The following is a 20,098-nucleotide window of genomic DNA, read 5'->3' as shown; positions in this document are numbered from 1 at the left end:
GAAGTCTGCTACAGCTCCCTCCTGGCCAGTACACTTATATTTCCATTTCCAAAGAAACCAGAGGAGAAGATGATGTAAACCCAGGGCCTGTAAATCTAGTATGCTTTTTGATCCTACAACATGGAGATAGTTTAGGTAGCTCTAAACTTTAATTCAAACCCAGCTTTTAAGCAGTAAAGTGCTAAGCCTGCTGGAGGTGCTGCTCTGTAGTGTAAAACTGAAGCACTGATTCTTGCAATGGGATTTTCTAGCCATTTTAGCAGCCACATTATTTCACTTTAATTGCATCAGGAAGTACCTTTTCCAGGAAAGAAGAGGGTAATGAAATCATCCTTTTTCCACATATATGACTACCAGAACCACACCTCCTGAAATGTGCCTAATCTGGTATCTAATGCAGCGTACAGGTTAGCTAAAGTCTATTTAGTTTACTGTTTACCTGCAGCCTCGTATTGGAAGCAACAACTAAGCCGTTCCTCAGGATGGAATGCCAGTTTTCAATGTGTGAACCACTGAAAAAAAAAAAAAAAAAGAATTAAAATCCACAGCATAAAATGTAAAATTAAATCAATAATCCTTTAAAACAATAAATTCACAAATGTAAACCTTACATGGCAAGAATGAAAAAATAGCATGGTATTTTGATAACCCTGGATTAGTATGAATATATGCACTTACTGAAATGCAAAGGTACTTCCGTAGAGATTTTTAGCAGCTCGGAAATTGGATTCTTTGGCTGGTGGACTGCTGAGAAGTAGGAACTGGTGGGGAGTGTGCATAAACTTTAGTTGCTGTAAAACATAACAGTGCACAAGTGAAAGGAAGTTGATTAACACAAATGCATTATATTTACATAACGGAATTTCTTAAGATACCATGCTATTCTGCACAACGCATGACTGCATCTTGGTAACTACATGAACCAAATTGAAATTAGTCTTATTACCATAGTTTTAAGCTAAAATCAAACAGTAAAAATGTTTTCCAGTTTATGAAAACTATGGAAGATAATGAAACAGATTTCAGCCTAATATGGCTCTAGTAAGATAATTAACTGAACAATTTCATCACAGTGTTCTGATCAAAGCTGTCTTTGAACTAAGGTTCAGAGCTAAAAGGTTGCAGATTACTATGCCCTTAATCAGAGGATCAGAGGTACACACTCAGAAATGAATCGCAGCACCATCCTTCTAAAATTCAAAACCTCTTTTTGAGATGTACTTATATGTGTCATATCCAGGTACATTGTGCTTTTGTATACTGCTTTCTGTATCTAATATTCTGTGTGGTAACAAAACAAATAGTGAAGTTATTCTCACCCCGTCAGATGACTACAAAGTAGACACTTGTATCTGAGCCACTCACCTCAAATAGGCTTTTATGAACTCTATTCCTTTGAACTTTTTCAGATATTCACAACATGATTCTCTAAGTTTTGACCTGAAACTGTCTATTTCTCTCCCTTGTCTATTAATGGAGTCCATGTGATTAGTTTGAATGTAGACATTCAAACTACATTTGGCTAGAAGACTCCAACCTAGAATGCTAATAAGAGCCATGAGAAATGAGAAAATAATAAGGAACCCACCGAGACTTACCCTATTCACTGGTAGCTTCACAATATGTGATCTATTACTAGAAATAACCCTAAAAGAAACAGTTAGATGTATTATTAGACATGGTAACCAAACAGAACTTTTTTTCGTAAAAATATATTATGAATGGACACCACAAAGCACCCAGCTGCAGCCCTTTGAGTCTATGAGATGGAAGTAGACCAGATCTTGACTAGAAAATTAATTCAAAGGCCTTACAAACAAACTGGAGTCTTTCCAGTGTTTTCATAGAGCCCAGATGATGTCCAGAAACAGTTCTGAAACACCTGCAGTTGCAAATGTCAACCCTGGCGTTAATTTGTACAGTGAGCTGATACCAAATCACACTGGTGATTATGCATTACACTTGGTACTTTAATAATTATAATCTCATGTGCGTCAATTTTATACCATTGTAGAAGAGGATGTGCAAGCGGGTCTTGTTTATCCATCTGCTTCTTTATTTCCAAGTAAGGTGCCTAGAAGAGAGTTATGTTCTTTATTTGTAGTTGAAATCATAAGCTTAAATTCTGTATGTTAGATCGCCCAAGATTTCATCTAAATTGAATACATGGGATTCATTATTATGCTCAATTCACAGTTTTACTGATATTTAGTGTTGTACAGTTAAAAATGTGTTTTGACAACAACAAGAATTAATATAGCAATTATTTTCCCTAGAGTAACATAATAATCATATAACTAGCATCAAAATGACTGTTTTATAGCAAACATTGGTGGTATCAAGGAGAACAGTAAAAGACATCTATTTATGTTTGGTTCTTGGATTAAGAAATTGGACTGGAACTTCACAGAATTAAGTTCTTTAAAATACTACAAGATAACCCACTCCATTTTTTTAACCATTTCATGGTATAAACTGGTAAGATACAGTATCAGCATATAAACAAAGTCCAAGAATTATTTTAACACTAAAGAGAGCAAAATAGTGGTAATTTTTATTTTTACCTGACACTATATTAGGTAACAGAGATAATGGCTTTAAAAATTTTTACAAGATGTTACATTAAGTAACAGAAGTATGTGAAATTTAATATCCAATTTATTTTGCTCCTCCCCATGATTCTTCATTCCAGAATCCTAAAAGTACTTCACAAATACATATAAAGTCAGATTTATAAATTGTGATGTTACAGTTATACACCAGTTGCAAAAGTAAGGTACCTGGAAGAGATTTCAATAACCAGTCAAAAACAGCTGGGTTGTTTGGGGAAGGGGAGTGTAACAATAAACATGGCTGGGTTGTTTGGGGAAGGGGAGTGTAACAATAAACATAAGTATGGCTATCTGTCCCACTGTAAATACTGAGAAATCATATGGCAGCAGCCCAAGAGACCTAAGCTTCCAAGTCCCTAGCAATACTTAGCTGATCAAGAATTTTGCTATGCTAGAAATAAAGTTATCCTTCAGAACACTATCACAAGATCAATTTATTTTGCTTTGGAAATAAGAGGCTCAATTTTTTTTTTTTGTATTTCCAGCAATTAGTGATTATCTCGTTACATGTCCCATTCTGCTGTTATCTTCTATTTAAACTTCAAAATATCTTAGTTCTACTTCGTCACATTTATTTGACTGCCAATTTTTAAAACTTATTTTAATATTATTGCAACCCTATAGGAAAGAGATTATAGTATTGACTTCCCCACTCAACACAAGTAATATAAACATCTTCCTAGTTCTAGAAATAGCTATTAAGTTAGGTTAAAAAACTCACCTGTGTCATCTCTCTAATTGAAGTGATACTGTCCAATGCTTTCATGACTCGGTCATAATTCTTCTTCTGATGTAGCATAAAATAAGCAAATAAATTAAAACAATGTCAGTCTTTGGCTCTAGAAAAAAATTCTTTTGAGTGTGTAGAAAAACAAAGCTAGGATGAAAGGATTGGTCAGCAAACCAATCCTTTCAAACTCTTCTAACCACTAGCTTCCTTCCACCTCATAGACTCTTTAATTCATAGTCCAGGAAAATTCCACCACCCCCCCCCCCCCCCCCCCCCCCCCCAGTTATTGTCATGATTGTTTTTCGTGATTGAATTTCACTGGAAATTCCAACACACGCTTCCCTGTTCCCTATCTTTGGGTCTTGCCAACTTCTGCCCATGGGCTTTCACCTTGCCTATGCTGGCAAGAAGCTGGGAGGCACTTTGGGCCCTGCCAGCTCAGGGGCTCTCTATTCCTTTTCTGGTGACTCTCATGCATATTCCTTCATTTGCTTCAAACTTCCACCTTGTCCAGCTACCAGACCAGCTGTCTCCTTATCAGTCTCCTTCTAAGCAAGTCTTCCTTCTCACATGCTGCAGGAAACACTCATTCCTTCCTTAGGAACAACCACTGCTAACTAGCTTTCGCTCAGAAAAAGTGAAATGCATTCCAGTGCAGGACATCCAAAGCTCTCATTTACACCCTTGGGCGTAATGGCTCAAGTGAGATGTAATGGTTCACACCTTCTTGAGAGCTGCCCTGAGAGGCAGCATTTGTAGCCTGAGAAGCACACAGGGAAGCACAGTTCTTTACTTCAAAATGGATGCTTGTACAAAACTTGACTATTATGTCAACATGTGATCAAATTACATTTAATGACATAATCGTTTGTAAGGAGAAAATGAGATGACAGAAATAACCACTTTAAGAATAAAGAGACAGACTGGAACTCCCCTAGTTTACGTGATCTACACCTCCCAAAGGCCATCTTACTCTTTGCGTTCAATGTGTACACTGAAAGACACAAAGAATATAAAATTCTGCATCTAGAACTTTTACCCTAAAAGAATGTCTTGGTTTCGAAATAACCTTGAATGCAACTTAGAGTTTATACTCAAATGCCTTCTCAGAGATGATTAAAAAAGCTGTGAAATGCTGAAAGTAGTCACATGCTTGTGCTATGTTCTGGAGCTGAATCTCTTATAGTAAAGAAGACTTCTCCTAGAAAAAGGCTTTGCTTTGAAATCTCATGCATGACCAAAACCAAGCTATGACATAGTGAAAAGTAACTACTTACCCTGGGGTTAAAGGCCAGCATCTGAGGATCATTAGGATCAACTACAGAAGGATATGGCTCAAAAATGACAACTTTTCTAGGTGACTCTAACGCAGAACGACACATGGATACTAACAGATCAACCACCTACATATGAAAAAAATATTCAATAGATGTTCTTTCATATTCCAGTCTGCCCTTTTAATATATTCTAACAATACCATATTTCACTGTTACCTATATTACCCAAACTGCTACCAACAGGACATAATTTAGGACTGAAATTTTTCCATTGACCTCAACAGGCTTAGGATTCAGACGTGATGTATTATTCCCTGTATGTTAAGTAGGAGCAGTACCTGGTCCTAAATGTTTTATCATGTCAAATTCATTGCTTGCAGTCCTGCTTTCTCTTGTGCATATGTGCTAATTCCTGGATTAAGTTCATGTTCTAGGGGAATGAAGTCATGTTGGATCTGTACATCTCCGTACAACAGATGCCAGGTGAAAAAAGTTGCTCATGAATGAGGAAAGGTTTGTGAAACCTGTACCACTGCCTGCTGTTCTCCTTAAGACTGTAAACACAGAAAGACTTGCAAACATTGCTTCTGCTTAAGGCAGAACAGTGCAGTGATTTAACAGTCATTTGCAGGGCTCACAGTGGGAGATCTTCCTTCCATCCTATAATACAAAATTATAACATGGAATATCTATGATTTCAAGATTTCACCATAAGATCATACATGTAATGTGTACACAAGCATGCATTCATATGTGTGCACATAGGCACATATACAATTGTTCCAAAATTCTTAATTCAGAGGTTAAAAATAGAAGACAGTAACCACAAACCAGAAAGAATGCAGCTTTCTGGCAGCTCTGAAACCTAAATCCAGCTTATAGCAAAATTCAGATACATAAAAATGTAGCTTCAAATTAGCTCATTGCCCTCTTTTTTTTTTTCTGTGCCTTCTGAAAAACATTCCTATGTGAAAACAGACTTTTCCATGCAAGAAAGAAAAAGCTGAGATGAGTTGTACTTAGTAAGCATCCCTGGTTCCTTGCACAACTACACATGGATCATATCTCATCTCACAGCTCAAGCTGTTCTAGAGGTTTTTACATACCTGCCATTATACCTGATTATTTGGGGGGAAAAAAAAGGCTCTTTAGAGAAGCAGAATGAAAATAATAATCATGATAAAAGGGAAAAGGAACTGTGCAGTGGCATGTCATGCTGTTGCTACTCTTGTCTGCTCCTTTTGCATGAATGGACAATTCTCTCCATCAGTTTAAAAATATTCTCTTAGTTCCAATTATTCAGTATCACATATATACTAAAAAATGAAGTTATTTAAATAATGATACTTTCCTCCACGGTGCTCTGATTACTTCAGTTTATAATATCTGTGTGATTAATGTTTCAAAATAAGGCATCTGCATTAGCATTTGCAAAGGAGACCAGGAATCTGCCTACATAACCAGGTCAGGCAACAGGCCTGCAACTGTGTAAATGTATTACCATAAAACTGAGCCTGAGTTCATATGCCCTGCTTCTCAGAAACACTTCTCAGCCTCCAGTTACAAAATATGGCAGGGGAAGAGTTTCTTGAGTCCACATATCTCTTAATACAGTTACTTGAAGTTGTCTTGCTTTATGATTTGGATGATGGGACTTTGACTTAAAATTGGCACAATTCTTAGACCACCATGCCAAAGCCCTCCTTTAAACCAACTGTTGACTCCTATACTGTCTCTCACCACAGTATCTGCATATTACCCTCTATAGGGGAAAATGTGCCCTGATTTCCCCTGAGATCATGGTTTTGAACTGATGGAACACACAACAACTTAAACTGGGATGTAAGTCTAATACGAACTTTACAATACAAACTTGTGTATGTGGTCCTTTGTTAACAGGAAGTGCTGTAAATATAGTACATACCCTTATAGTTGGGCCTGAACTCCTTTCCTTAACAGTAGGTACTGAAGTAAGTAAGTAAGTAAGGACTAAAACATTTTCAAGGACAAGATGACACTTGCTGACGACAATTCCCTGTTATGACATCAGTCTCTCCCAGAGACATTACAAGGAGTCTGAACTATCAATAAATCAAGACATTAATTCTCAGGCATTTTGACTATATGACTAAAATAAGGTAAGTTCAGGCTTGAAAATTTTAGGAAGTAAGACCACTTACTGTTAAGGAAGAGTTATTAGAAAATTGTGAGTGATAAAGTAGTGGTGTATACCTTAGGAAATTCCTGTGGTAAGCACAGCTGAAAAAAACAGGATGTGATTTCTAATAACAGGAATCTATATTTAGGCTCCTTCACTACATTCTTTGCTGTGTAGGTGGTGACACACTGGAACAGTTTTCCCAAAGAAGTGGTAAATGCTCCATCCCTGGCAGCATTCAAGGCCAGATTGCACAGAGCCTTGGGCAGCACAGTCTAGTGTGAGAAATTCCTGTCCATGGCAGGGGGTTGGAACTAGATGGTCTTAAAATCCCTTTCAACCCAAACCATTCTATGATTCTAAGAGCTCTTGATCCCCAGGTGTAAGAAATCAGGATAGGAAGGCAAAGGAAGAGACCAGCATGGTGGAGTCAGGACCTCCTGGTCAAACTATAGGGCAGGAAGAAAATACAACAGCAGTGGAGGCAGGTATCCTGGAAAGAGTGTGGGGATGGTGCCCAGTTATATGGGGATGGGTTCAGGAAGGCCAAGGCACAGCTGGAGGTGAACTTAGCAAGGGACTCATAGAATAACAAGAAGGGCTTTTACAGGTCTGTCAACCAGATGAGGAAGGTCAAAGAAAACACAGCCCGTAATGAACAAAACTGGTAACAAAGGATGAGGAGAAAGCTGAAGTGTTCAACATTTTTGCCTCAGCCTTCATTGTCAAACTGTTTCCATGCTTCTCAAATGGATGGACCTTAAGGCAGGAAGGGGGGGTTGGTTAATGGCTCAATGTCCAGATGGAGATTGGTGACATGTGATGTCAAAGGAACCAGCACTTTTTACTACCTTCATAAACAACGCACACAGTGGGACCAAATGTACCCTCAGCAAGTTTGCAGATGACACAAAAGTGACTAGTGTGGCTGACACACCTGAGGGACAGGATGCCAGCCAGAGGGACCTGGACAAGCTCAAGAAGTGGGCCCATGTGAACCTCAGGAAGTTCAACAAGGACAAAGTTTAAGTTCCTGCACCTGGGTTGGGGCAAACCTGAGTATCCCCCAGCTGAGGTCTAAGAGTACTGCAGGTTGAGGAAAAGGAAGGGCTTAATCAGTGTACCTCTCTCAATTTCCTACAAGGTTATGGAGGTATCCCAGTGTTTGGTTTGATAATGTGACAAACAGTCTTCTAACAGGCTATCCAACAGTCTTCAGACACCAGAGGAAGAGCTGGTGTTCGGATCCCATAGTCATATTCCCAGGTGAGGAAGCTGATGTGCACTGCTGCAAGTATCTTCCTTTCAGGATATGTCCACAGGCAATATTCAAGCTGATACCTGAATAGTTTATTTCCAGTGTCTAGACTCACTAGTGCTCATTAAAGTTAACTGAACCAAACATTTGCTCTTCCAAAAAACGTTTCTTACTACACAAATGCACAGTGACATATGACTAGGAAACCAGAGGAATGCACTTTTCTGTAACATATATAAACTTCTAAGATCTTAAAAGGATCTTAAACATAAGATCTTTTAACTTTTGAATTTACTGTAATCTAAGGTTAAATGGCTATTTGGAAACATAGTTTAAAATACTTTTCTAAAGAAAATGATGATATGGCTATAACTACATCAAAACCAACTTGGAGTCCGAAAGCAAGCTTCTATTAAATTCCTAACACTTGAAAAAAAGAGAAAAAGAACTACGTAGCAACCTCAGTAAGGACCTTCCACTGTTATCTAATGATCAAAACAACAGATGCTCAGTGGATAGCTGCATCCCAACTCCATTAACAGGAAGTAGCTTATTAATTGCAAGAGTAGTAATGGCTCATTAGATGAAAATAAATGGGAATTATCTCCAAATGACAATGGCTGCCTTTATTAACACCCCAGGTGACCTAATTGAATACAAAACCCCAAGAAAACAGGGTTACTCTAATTACATGGAAGCAAAACAATGGAAACACCTCATTAGTACTATTTGAAAATGCCATGCATAAAACAGTGGACAAATAAATAATACTTACCAAACAGTACTCATATGGGGAATACAAGTCAAAATAAGTACTAAAAGAGACTGAGAAGACTGGGTATACTACAGAAAATCAGACATATAATAAGCATTAGATAATTTTACCTGAGCCCCAGTTGCAATTTCATCGGCAGCTTCGTTCATCACTCCTAATGTTTGGAAAGCAAATACACAGAGCTCCCGTTCACAAACAGTGGGCTACACAGAGAAAGAAAGTTAATTGTATTTTTATTCTAGTTTTGGGTTCTTGGTTTTATCTTGTAATACCTACAACAAAACCCAAAGACATTTAATGTTGAATTTTTCTTCAAATAGTAACTGCAGTGTTAATTCCAAATTTTGAATACATGTCAAATATTGAGGAAGATACTTTAGAGAAGCATTTTAATAATCTAAAGGACAAGTGTAAAGAACTCTAAAACTTATAAGTACTCATAGAAGCTGAACTTCAGAGAAACCCAAACATCACAAAACCAAAATTATGAACATAGTACCCAAATGTCCTTTATTCTATCCTATGAGATTCTGGAAACTTCCTACATGACTAGAATTAATGGAGAACAAATCCATAAACTAATGAGGGCACACCCCCTTCATAAATGCAGGATTGTCCATCACAGCTTGTTATTCTGCTGTTGAGAACACACATAAAATCTGATCTGGAAGGATGATTTCTTAAAAAAGCTACTTTCAACTTTTAGTTAATTTAACAACTTATTTGTAAGCTTTAAGAACATGCATTATGTTTTTATAAAACAAGGACCATATTTGGGAAGGCCACATGTTATTTTAATAAATAAAAGCATTTCCACTCTTCTTTCAGTTATTAAAAAATTAATACAACAACCCTTGCTGCTGAACCAGGTTTTTGCAGTATTTTTGAAAAAATTCAATTCACAATGCCATCAACATGATCAAATAAAAAAAGTATTTAACAAGCATATTGAGTTAGAATTGAGCATTCTGCCTTCATAAAGCACACAAATCAGAAACAAAAAGAACACAGCTTTACATGAAGAGAATAGGCATGACTTCATAGGCATCATAATTGGTTACAACCCTTAAAGCAACTCCATGCTTATTTACCAGAAGGTTATTAGCAGATCAGCTTTTTAAAGGCTCAAGTAACAAATCACACATTGAATTGTTTTAAGCATTTGAAATGAACAAACAGTTGAAAGAAATACAAGAAAGAAACACAAATTAAAACCTTCCTTAAAATTGACCCCAATATACATAACTTTTTATTACAATATTGGAAATGCTAAATTTTTTTTTTGATACATCTTCTTTGAATATGTGTTATTAAATCCTAGCTCACTGAAACTCTTTGGTAGGCACTACTGAATTATAGTAACTAAAATTCTTAGTCTAATTACCACAGTAATCACTAAAGCATTCACAGCAGTATGCTTTGAAGTTCAAGCTGACATCTCTAGGAAGCATTTTCAGAAATGAAAAAATGAATTGAGCACACAAAGAAAACATAAAGTTCATCTGAATTCTGTTTCAGGCAGCAGATTTGTCAGTAATAAGCATATTGCTGTATTTGTAGTCACTTGTTTCATAGCCCTTAAAATTTGCATTTGCTGGGTTTCAAAGATGCAAGACTTCAATAAATATCTGAAGTCTACTGCACTGACATATTCTCACATCAGTTGTTTTACAAGAGCTATCATCTTTCAAGTCTAATAGAGTGTCACCCATTTGATTTATTTTATCTATGTTACATTGCATTAGGCAGCAGACAAAGCCTAACATGATCCAATTCACTGTGCCATGGCATGCTAGACAAATGGTCTTTATTATTGTCACTATTCTTATGTTTAAACCATATTTAGAAGGTGGTTAAACCATTTGCTTGTTTGGAAGCATGGTGGCACTACCTGACTATCATAACCAACAGTATACACAGACTCCCAGGAATAGCAGAGCAATCTAAGTTTAGTCACACTTGCCTTGAAGCAAAGTGTTGAGAAAGTGCTACTTTTTGACATTCTGTTTACAACCTCAACAAAGTAAGTTGTTCTGAGACTTTAAGATGGCAAAAGGAACACTTTCTGTCATCTTTGCTCTTTTTATTTATTTTTTTCCCTTTTCTGTTATGGTGCCAGAAATGTATGAGAAACTGAAGGAGGCAAGTTAGGAAAACAGTCATTGTGCTTATGTCTGACATTTGAAAGGCCTTTCTTCTCTCACGCTGAGACTGGAGCTAAGATCTTAAGGTTGGAGAACTGCAGAGATGAGGAAAAGCGAGACAGCAAAATCTGAGCTCTGAAGAGGAACAGACATTACTGTAAGAGCCTACAATTCTTTTGACTTTACGTATTTCATGAGCCTTTCTGCACACTGAATATTTTGGCTCTACAGTGTAATGGGGAAAATAAACCAAACCCTGTAGCTATATGGTCGCTTCAATAGCCAAAGGTCTCAATCTGAGTTTCTGCATGTGACAGTGCAAGTATCACTTCCTGCAGCAGTGACTGTGAAGAGCAGACAGGCAGGCCACGTAGGTACTATGACATATTTTGGTTGGACTGATACATACTTAAAATGTTTTCCAGACATTCTTTCAATTCAAAAAAGCTGAAACTTTCTAGCTGATACCGATCTATCTTTCTGATGTGTGCTGCAGTTGTGCTCAAAAAAGCAATGTGCCAACTTTCCGGTATCCTGAGGGATGTCACACATACACTAATGAGGCTGCAGAATGACTAACATACCTAAAAACTCTTGATCTAAAAGGAGAAACTCAGGGAAGGCTCACAGCCTGACTTACAGCAAATGTAAAAAATGGAAAATGTAGAACTATTAGCAACCATCTCTCTCCTAACCAGCAACAGGCATGGAGATGTAACTTCATTTCTCTGTCTTCTCTGTCCTGTTTCCTACTTTCAACCACAGTAACTGCTAGTCTTTCCATAGGAGGAGCTTCTCCCTTTCATTTCATTACACTCACCAGAAAGAACATACACAGCAGCAATAATACTGAAGATGTAAGAAAAAAATAAAAAGAGAGGTGAGGTGAGGTGGAGGGAAAGGGAAAGACAAAGAAAAGTGAAAAAAGAAAAAAAGGAAAGGGAAAGGGAAAAAAAAATAAAAGGGAAAGGAAAAAGGAAAGGAAAATGATTTATTAAAATTAAAATTTATATTTTAATAACCTTGATTGAAAGATTTTTGCTTTATACTAAAACATTTATCAAAATTAAACTTCATCAAATTAAGTATTTATCCACTTACACTGATTTGGGAACTGCTTTAAAACTAAATAATTACCAACAAGTACACCGTGTACTGACTTTTCAAATTAATTCAAACTATTATAGGAACCTACAGACCTCTTAGTTTAGCCTCAATTCCTGGAAAAATGACAATTGTACTGCATACTGCTATAAGGCATTTAAAGAGCAATGCAATCATCAGGCAATGGGTTCACAAAGGTAAAGTCCTGATTAACTGATTTGATGACTTTCTATGATAAAGTCACCCACCTAGTGGATGAAGGCTGTGGATGTAGTTTTTCTGGATTTTAGTAAGGTTCCTGATACTGCCCTTCACAGCATCCTTCTGGACAAGGTGTCCGACTGTGGGGTGAGTGGGTTCATGGTGCATTGGGTGAAGAACTGGATAAAGGGCTGAGCGCAAAGTGTTATAGTGAATGGGGCTACACCTGCCTGGCCACTGCTCACCAGCACTGTTCCTCATGGCTCAATTCTAGGGCCAGTTCTCTTCAATATAGCTTTTGATCTGAATACAGAAGCCGAATGCACCATTAGCAAGTTTGCTGATGATACCAAACTGGGAGGAGCTGTTGACACTCTTGAGGGACAAGAGGCCTTACAGAGGGATCTAACTAGATTGCAGCATTGGGCAGTCATTAGTGGGATGAAACGTAACAAGTCCAATGCTGGATTCTGCACATAGAACAGAGTAATGCCTGGCACAAGATTTAAGTGGGAGAGGGGTGGCTGGAGAGCAGACCTGCAGGTAGAGATCTGTGGGTGCTTGTTGGCAGCAGGCTCAGTGTGAGCCAGCAGGGTGCCCTGGCAGCCAAGAGGGCAAACACACCCAGGGGTGCATCAGACATAGGATCACCAGCTTGTCAACAGAGGCAATTCTGCAGCTGTATTCAGTGTTGGTGCAGCCTTCCCTGGAGTACTGTGGGCAGTGCTGGGTCCTGCCATTTAGGGAGGATATGAAGGGCCTTGAATGTGTCCAGAGGAGGCAACAGGGCTGGTGACAGGCCTGGAAGAAACATCCTGTGAAGAGCAGCTGAGGGCCCTTGGGTTGTCTAGTTTGGAAAGAAGGAGGCTGAGGGGTGACCCCCTTGACCTCCTACAGCTTCCTGAGAAGGGGAACTGGAAAGGGAGATGCTGAGCTCTGCTCCCTGGTAGCCAGTGACAGGATGCATGGGCATGGTTCAAAGCTATACCAGGAGAGGTTCAGACTGTAAGCGTTTCTTTACCAAGAGGGTGCTCAAACTCCAGAACAGGCTTTCTAGAGAGATGGTCAATGCCCCAATCCTGTCAGTGATTAAGAGGCATATGGAAAATGTCCTTGATAGCATGCTTTAACCTTTGATCAGCCATGAAGTCATCAGGCAGTTGGACTAGATGGTTGCTGTAGGTTCCTTCCAACTGAAAAGAGTCTATTCTGTCTATTCTCTACTATAATCTTAATGAAGTCAAGCTACTATAATCTCTATATAGGTATAAACACTGCCAGAGAGCGGGAGTTATTTCTCTGATACCTTATCTTACTATAAAGCTATCAGGTAATCTAACAATATTCAAGTGATACATGGATCATGCTGCTAAACACATGGGAGATACCACAGTGGTAAGCAGATTTGACTCTTGGTAAAAAGTAGGAGTGATTCAAATCTATTCTACTGAAGTACTGGTTGTAACTGGAGAGCCTTTTTTTCATAAAAAAGAGATAAAACCAGCCTATATTGTGGAATATCAATAAGAAGGACCACAGCATTATTCCACAAGAATCTTGGTTCCACCAGTATTCTGGCTAAACTCCAGTTCGCTAAATGTATTTGTACACCTACTCTTTTCTCCATAGAATCATAGAATAGTTAGGGTTGGAAAGGACCTTAAGATCATCTAGTTCCAACCCCCCTGCCATGGGCACGGACACCTCACACTAAACCATATCACCCAAGGCTTCATCCAACCTGGCCTTGAACACTGCCAGGGATGGAGCATTCACAACCTCCATGGGCAATCCATTCCAGTACTTCACCACCCTCACAGTAAAGAATTTCTTCCTTATATCCAATCTAAACCTCTGCTGCTTAAGTTTCAACCCGTTAACCCTTATCCTGTCACTACAGTCCCTAATGAATAGTCCCTCACCAGCAACCCTGTAGGTGCCCTTCAGATACTGGAAGGCTGCTATGAGGTCTCCATGCAGCCTTCTCTTCTCCAGGCTGAACAGCCCCAACTTTCTCATCCTGTCTTCATACGGGAGGTGCTCCAGTCCATACTTCAATTACATTTATTCTATTCGAAAAATCCTCCCAGCTGCACATGCTGTACTATTTCTGGAACAACAATGCTGCTGTGTTGCAGTGTATTCCAGTTGTGGCTGAAAATCATATATTCAAAGGACAGACAAATCCAAGACCTCTTCAAGTCACCAGGAACTCATCAAGACCAAGATTTCACCCTTAATGAATAAATCATAACTGAGCACTTTGGGATAAAAAACATTCTAAAACCAGAAGCTTACTCATGTAAGAACACAGGTATCAGAATTACCAGATTGTACTTATTTTTACAGCTAAATACAAAAAAATATTTTTTACAGTATTTTACCATTCATATTTTATGCGTAAAACTTTAAGCAGCAGAGACGTCTGTACCAGAGTACAAATTCCAGAGAAAGTAGCTTCAATATTTAGTTTTGCTGAATTTTTTACTATTTCCTGCTTTGCTCTAAGAGGCCTCAGTCTCAGGTTTCAACACAAGATGGCACTGTAACGAGACTTGTTGACTGAAAGAAAAAATACTGATATTGAGAGTCAGGGGTTTTTTTATTACTTTGCTGAATATATTCTGAGATTATTTTTTTTGTTTGTTTTGTTTTCCTGTATAGCTGTCTCACAGGTCTTTGAAATCCATTCAATCATGCTGTTTTACCAGTGGCTTTAATATTTGTAAATGAAGAATCTGGAAAGGCATATAACAAGGTAGACATTAAACCACACAAATTATCCTATGTAAAAGCTGAATATGATCACAGAATTAAAGAATTATTAAGGTTAGAAGGGATCTCTTGAGGTCATCCAGTCCAACACCTCTGCTCAAGCAGGCTCTCCTGAAAGTCAGTTTCCCAGGACTGTGTCCAGATGGCTTTTCAGATGTAGACTCCACAACCCTGCAGGGCAACCTGCTCCAGTGTTCAGTTACCCTCAGAAAAGGTGAAGAAGGTAAAAATGTGTTTTCTGAATGAGGTTCTGATTTAACCTCCTGTGCTTCAGTCTGTGACCACTGCCTCTTGTCCTGTCACTGGGCATCACCAAAAAGCCCCTAACTCCATCATCTTTTCATCTTCCCTCCAAGTATTTATAGACATTACTAAGATCACACCTGCGCCTTCTGTTTTCGAGGCTGATCATTCCCAGCTCTCTCAGCCTTCCTACCAGTGCTGGTTAGAGGGGAAAGACCACCCCCTCCGCCTGCTGGCAATTCTATTGTTTAATGCAGCCCAAGATACCATTAACATTCTTTACTGCAGGAGTACATTGCTGGCTCATATTCAACTTGGTGTCTACAAGGAGCCCCCCGGTCCTTTTCTGCCAAGCTGCTTTCCCAGCTGAGTGGCCCCCAGCATATATTGGTGCTTGGGTTTGTTCCTCCCTAGGTATAGGACTTTGCACTTCTTGTTGAACTGCATGAGACTCCTGTCAGCCCATTTCTCTAGCCTGTCAAGGTCCCTCTGAATGGCACCCCATTGCTCTGGAGTATCACCCACTTCTTCCAGCTTTGTATCATCTGCAGACTTGTTGCGGGTACACTCTGTACCATCATCCATATAGAGAAATTAAATAGGCCTGGCCCCAGTATTGACCTCTGAGGTACACCACTAGTTACTGTCCTCCAGCTAGACTTTGTGCCACTGATCATCATGCTCTGGACCTGGCCATTCAGTGAGAATTTTGAGTCTACCTCACTATCTCATCATTCAGTCCATGCATCAACAGCTTTTCTATGAGAGACAGTGCCAAAGGCCTTATTGAAGTCCAGGTAGACAATATCCACTGCTTTCCTCTCATCTAGTAGACTGGTCACTTCATCATAAGTCAATCAAGTTGGTCAAGCATGACTACCCATTGGTGAAGTCATGCTGACTACTCCTGATTATTTTTTTTCCTTAATGTGCCTGGAAATGGCTTCCAGACTTAGCTGCTCCATCACCTTCCCAGGAATCGAGCTAAGGGTGACTAGGCTGTTGCTCTCTGGCTCATCCCCTTCTTGAGAAGAAGAATGACATTTTTCCTCCAGTCTTCGAATATAATACATGATAATGTATTTTTATTATACTTCTTTTAATCAGATCCTTAACTACAATGACCACTTTTGTTAATGGCTCATGATCCCATTATATTTAAATGTCTGTAATACAAGTACAAGATGAATTCCTAAACCAAGATATCTCTCTTTTGTTGCTATGCCTCTTATAGCAACAAAACTGTTGCATTATTTAAATGCAACTTAGTCCTTCCCTAAAACATTACTAGCAGCTCCAGAGTAACAAGAGAAAATTCATATGGCATAAAAAAAAGTTAATAGTCTTTTAATATATAACTAAATTATGCTTAAGTTTCTTGAGTACATTATATCTGCTTTGGAAGAGACACGATTTAGCTCGGTGAACCAAATCGTGGTTGAAAAGTACCTTTGGAGGTCAGTTAGTGCTTTTATTCTCTCATACAGCACTAACTTTATCTAAACTTTATCTAAAGCTTTAGAGAAGGCTAGAATAAGCTTTATCAAGAACTGGCACAGGTTGCCAAGAGACATTGTGGAGTCTTCATTTTGGAGATTTTCAAAAGCTAGTGAAAGACTGGATGAAACAACCTCCAGTTTCAGGGACATGCCCCATAAAAACATTTCAGTACTTGAGAAAGGGCTTTGTGGAAGTCATTAAAATTTCCTAAGTTTACATCTAATATTTAGTCTAAATATTTAGTTAGACAGAAATAAGGATAATCTGTTTAGGTGTTTTAACAACATACACGTGAAGGATTCACCAACTAAAAATGTCAGAGAAAAAACATTTCAAAATATGTTACTGAAACAATTAAAATCTAGCAATTAATTACAAATAAGAGCCCATGTCACATTTATCTAAACAACTTCTCTGTTGAGAAGAAATTTTAAGACAGTAACACAAGGCAAACAATTCAAATGAGCAGACTCTTGCTGTTTTCAGTAGGCTTATCAGGTTTCCCTTCTCCATCTCTCCTCAGCACAAAACCTGTGTCTGACCCTGTACTTCCCACTGGTTTTTGAAACTGAGCAAAGAGCTACTTCAGAAGAGACTGATGACAGCGCTCCTGAGAGCTGTGCAGCACAGGTCGCCTTGCAGCAGGATGCACTGTGATTCATTACATGAGATAAGGAACCTATTTGGATCTAAAAGCTGCAGTTTCAATCCTTGCTAATTATTTCAAAGCTGTTTCTTAATCCTTCTGTGAAGACTGAAATATGTAGGATTCAGATCACTCTTAGGAAAACCTCACGATTAGTATGGTCTATGTTATGCATGAGATTAAATAATACTTTTTCCTCTTAAGATATATGTATTCACTGAATTTTCCCTGTGTTTTGCAGAAAGACTACAGATCATTCATGCAGTGATTTTTGTGAATTTACTGATTTTGGTAGTATTCTTTGTACCTGTGTGTCTCTAAGCATCCCATTTCACTTTTATAACTGGGTGCACTGTAAATAATCAAGTCCCACTATGGACTTGAAATACATAATAAAAATGCTATGATGAAAAAGTACATTCATCCTCATCTCACATGGGAAAGGTGTTAATAACTACAGGAAAGCATTGCCTACCTTACTGTTTTGTCTTTTTTTTTAAAGGGGATGGAATGAAGCAATGGACAACAGAACTTCATAAAGTGTTGCAGCTTCATAATGTGTTACAGTACATTTACAAGGCTTCTTCCTCTATTCCAGATAACATCTGTCCTTCCCCCATACAGTAATACAGCTGCAGTTCCTTGTGAGAACATTAGGTTTGTGTTTCAAAGGTGGCCCATCTACCTAATGTGTTTTTACCTACACACATAATTTTGGAGTACACACAGGAACTGTAATTCTGGTCTTCTGTACTGAGTTCCAAGAGAAACTTTTGGAACTCAAAAGAAAATTGATTGTTCCAAAAGATCCATACTTTACTGTAAAGAAATTCCCAATAAAAATCTTAAGAATTTTGTCTTTATTTGTCTTTAGTAAGTCACTAAGGTATCCTCTTTTATTTATCCTTAATATGTGACCAAGATAGACTGAAAAATCCAAAGATTCCTGCGTACAACAGGATTCCTGAACCAGCAGTGAACATTTGAACACTTACATGATTAGATTAGTATCACAAACTCTGGAGCAGGGCAGGTGTCCACTGTAAGAGCATAAAGCCAAACATATGTGACTAAGTTATGCAGCTGTTCCGCAATAGACATCTTTCCTATGTTGATATGTCTGCCATGTGGATCTAGTGGACAAATTAAGCTATACAAAAAGACACATCTTGTAATAGAGTTGCTTTTATGGGAAAGAAGATGTCAAGATTTCAACAAAGCACATTAAACTGAAATAGATATTAAAACCAGAATACCCCACAGAAAAAAATATCTAGGAAAAAGAAACACAGTTTTGAGAAGAAAGCTTTTACTGAGAGAGACTGATTTAAAGATACTTTATAACTAAGATAAGAACACAGCCTGCAGAGCAAATCTTCAGAAAGGAAAAACTTCATCTCTCAGTTTTATTTGGTGTCTTCAGCTGACCTGAGGATGAGACATCTGAATTATCCAAATGATTAAAAAAAATCCTACAACAAAGTAGGAGAGTTTACAGTATACAACTAAGTAGTTATTGCGTGATGGCAATTGCTGAATTATTTAAACTGCATTTCAAGACAACTGATTTAACAACATTATAGTTCTGGAAAGGTGTCAGGCTGACCTACTAGAGGATTGCAGAATCAAATTCCTTACTGGCTTCTTTGTAATTGCATAAGACTCCATTAAATACCAGAAAATCAAGGCTAAATGCGTTTTAAAATAACTTCTCAAGAAATAATTTTGTTATGCGTTTATAACTTCATATGCCTTCTTCGTTGTTGAAAAAAAAGTCTAAAAGTAGAAAGCAAACTTGTCATTAAAGATAGACCCAGACATGACCCTGTGTGCATCTAAGTGAAGGAGCTATTCTTTAAAGGAGAGTCTGTTGAATCATTAGTCTGCAGCACCTCTTATGATACAACCAGCAACATGTAGAGCCTATTCAAGTAATAAGTTTGACACACAGACATCTGTAGAAAGCACGATCTAGACACAGAATTAAAAAATACAAGCAGACCTTAGTGAAGTTGTGATCATTACGAAAACTGGCAAAGCCACTGTCATATCCAAAGTAAGAGTGCTCTAAAGCTCTTCATGAAGGCCAGGGCTAATATATATTGGATCCATTAAGCACCAAAGGCCTTGCCTTACATGAAACTCCCCTGCATCCTGCTTACTATAGTACTCTATTTCTGAGGTCCGCCATTGCAGCAGTATTAAAGTGTTCTTTCAGTTGGCTCATTCTTTATTTTTTTATATACGTTGTATATACATGTATGTATGTGTGCAGCTGAAGCATGTAAATAAACTCTACAGTTGCCTACTTCAGGCTGCTTCTGCCACAGCTCTCAGTACAGTGAAGCATAAATCCCCTTACTTCACTTTGGCAAGCTTATGCTCAATTCAAACTGAGATCCTTTCTCACCTTCTGCAGAACTGCAAACACATTAATGGTTCAATATGGCTTAATGAGTCGTTCAAGCATGCACAGAGCATGCTACATTTCTTCCCACTATCTTCTCCCTGAGTTATATAATGAAACCCTTTCATTTTTGCAAAGCTTGGTAGGTCATGCTGCTTGCAAGGGCACTGGGGAATATATGTTTAGTGGCAAACATGTTTGTGCTTTCCTTTCTTCTGAAGCACCATCAAATTCTCAAACAGATAACTAAAATGACCTTCTTTAAGCA

General features: G+C 38.2%; 1 protein-coding gene across 1 annotated transcript in view; it reads right to left on the bottom strand.

Annotated features, from left to right (window-relative positions):
* The window catches only part of PARP8 (poly(ADP-ribose) polymerase family member 8), a 63,561-nt gene that overhangs the window by 7,212 nt on the left and 36,251 nt on the right, over positions 1-20,098 (bottom strand). Inside the window, exons 15-21 of the mRNA XM_034072694.1 lie at positions 8,921-9,013; positions 4,620-4,745; positions 3,334-3,399; positions 2,007-2,074; positions 1,599-1,647; positions 679-791; positions 440-512 (exon numbers count right to left, since the gene is read on the bottom strand). Coding sequence (XP_033928585.1) covers positions 440-512; positions 679-791; positions 1,599-1,647; positions 2,007-2,074; positions 3,334-3,399; positions 4,620-4,745; positions 8,921-9,013 — 588 coding nt within the window. The remainder of the gene's footprint in view (positions 1-439; positions 513-678; positions 792-1,598; positions 1,648-2,006; positions 2,075-3,333; positions 3,400-4,619; positions 4,746-8,920; positions 9,014-20,098) is intronic.

This window comes from Melopsittacus undulatus, chromosome Z (genome assembly GCF_012275295.1).
Source record: "Melopsittacus undulatus isolate bMelUnd1 chromosome Z, bMelUnd1.mat.Z, whole genome shotgun sequence".
In the NCBI taxonomy this organism is placed as follows: domain Eukaryota; kingdom Metazoa; phylum Chordata; class Aves; order Psittaciformes; family Psittaculidae; genus Melopsittacus; species Melopsittacus undulatus.
Note: the sequence above shows the minus strand (reverse complement) of the source record. Positions and strands in the feature narration are given on the sequence as shown.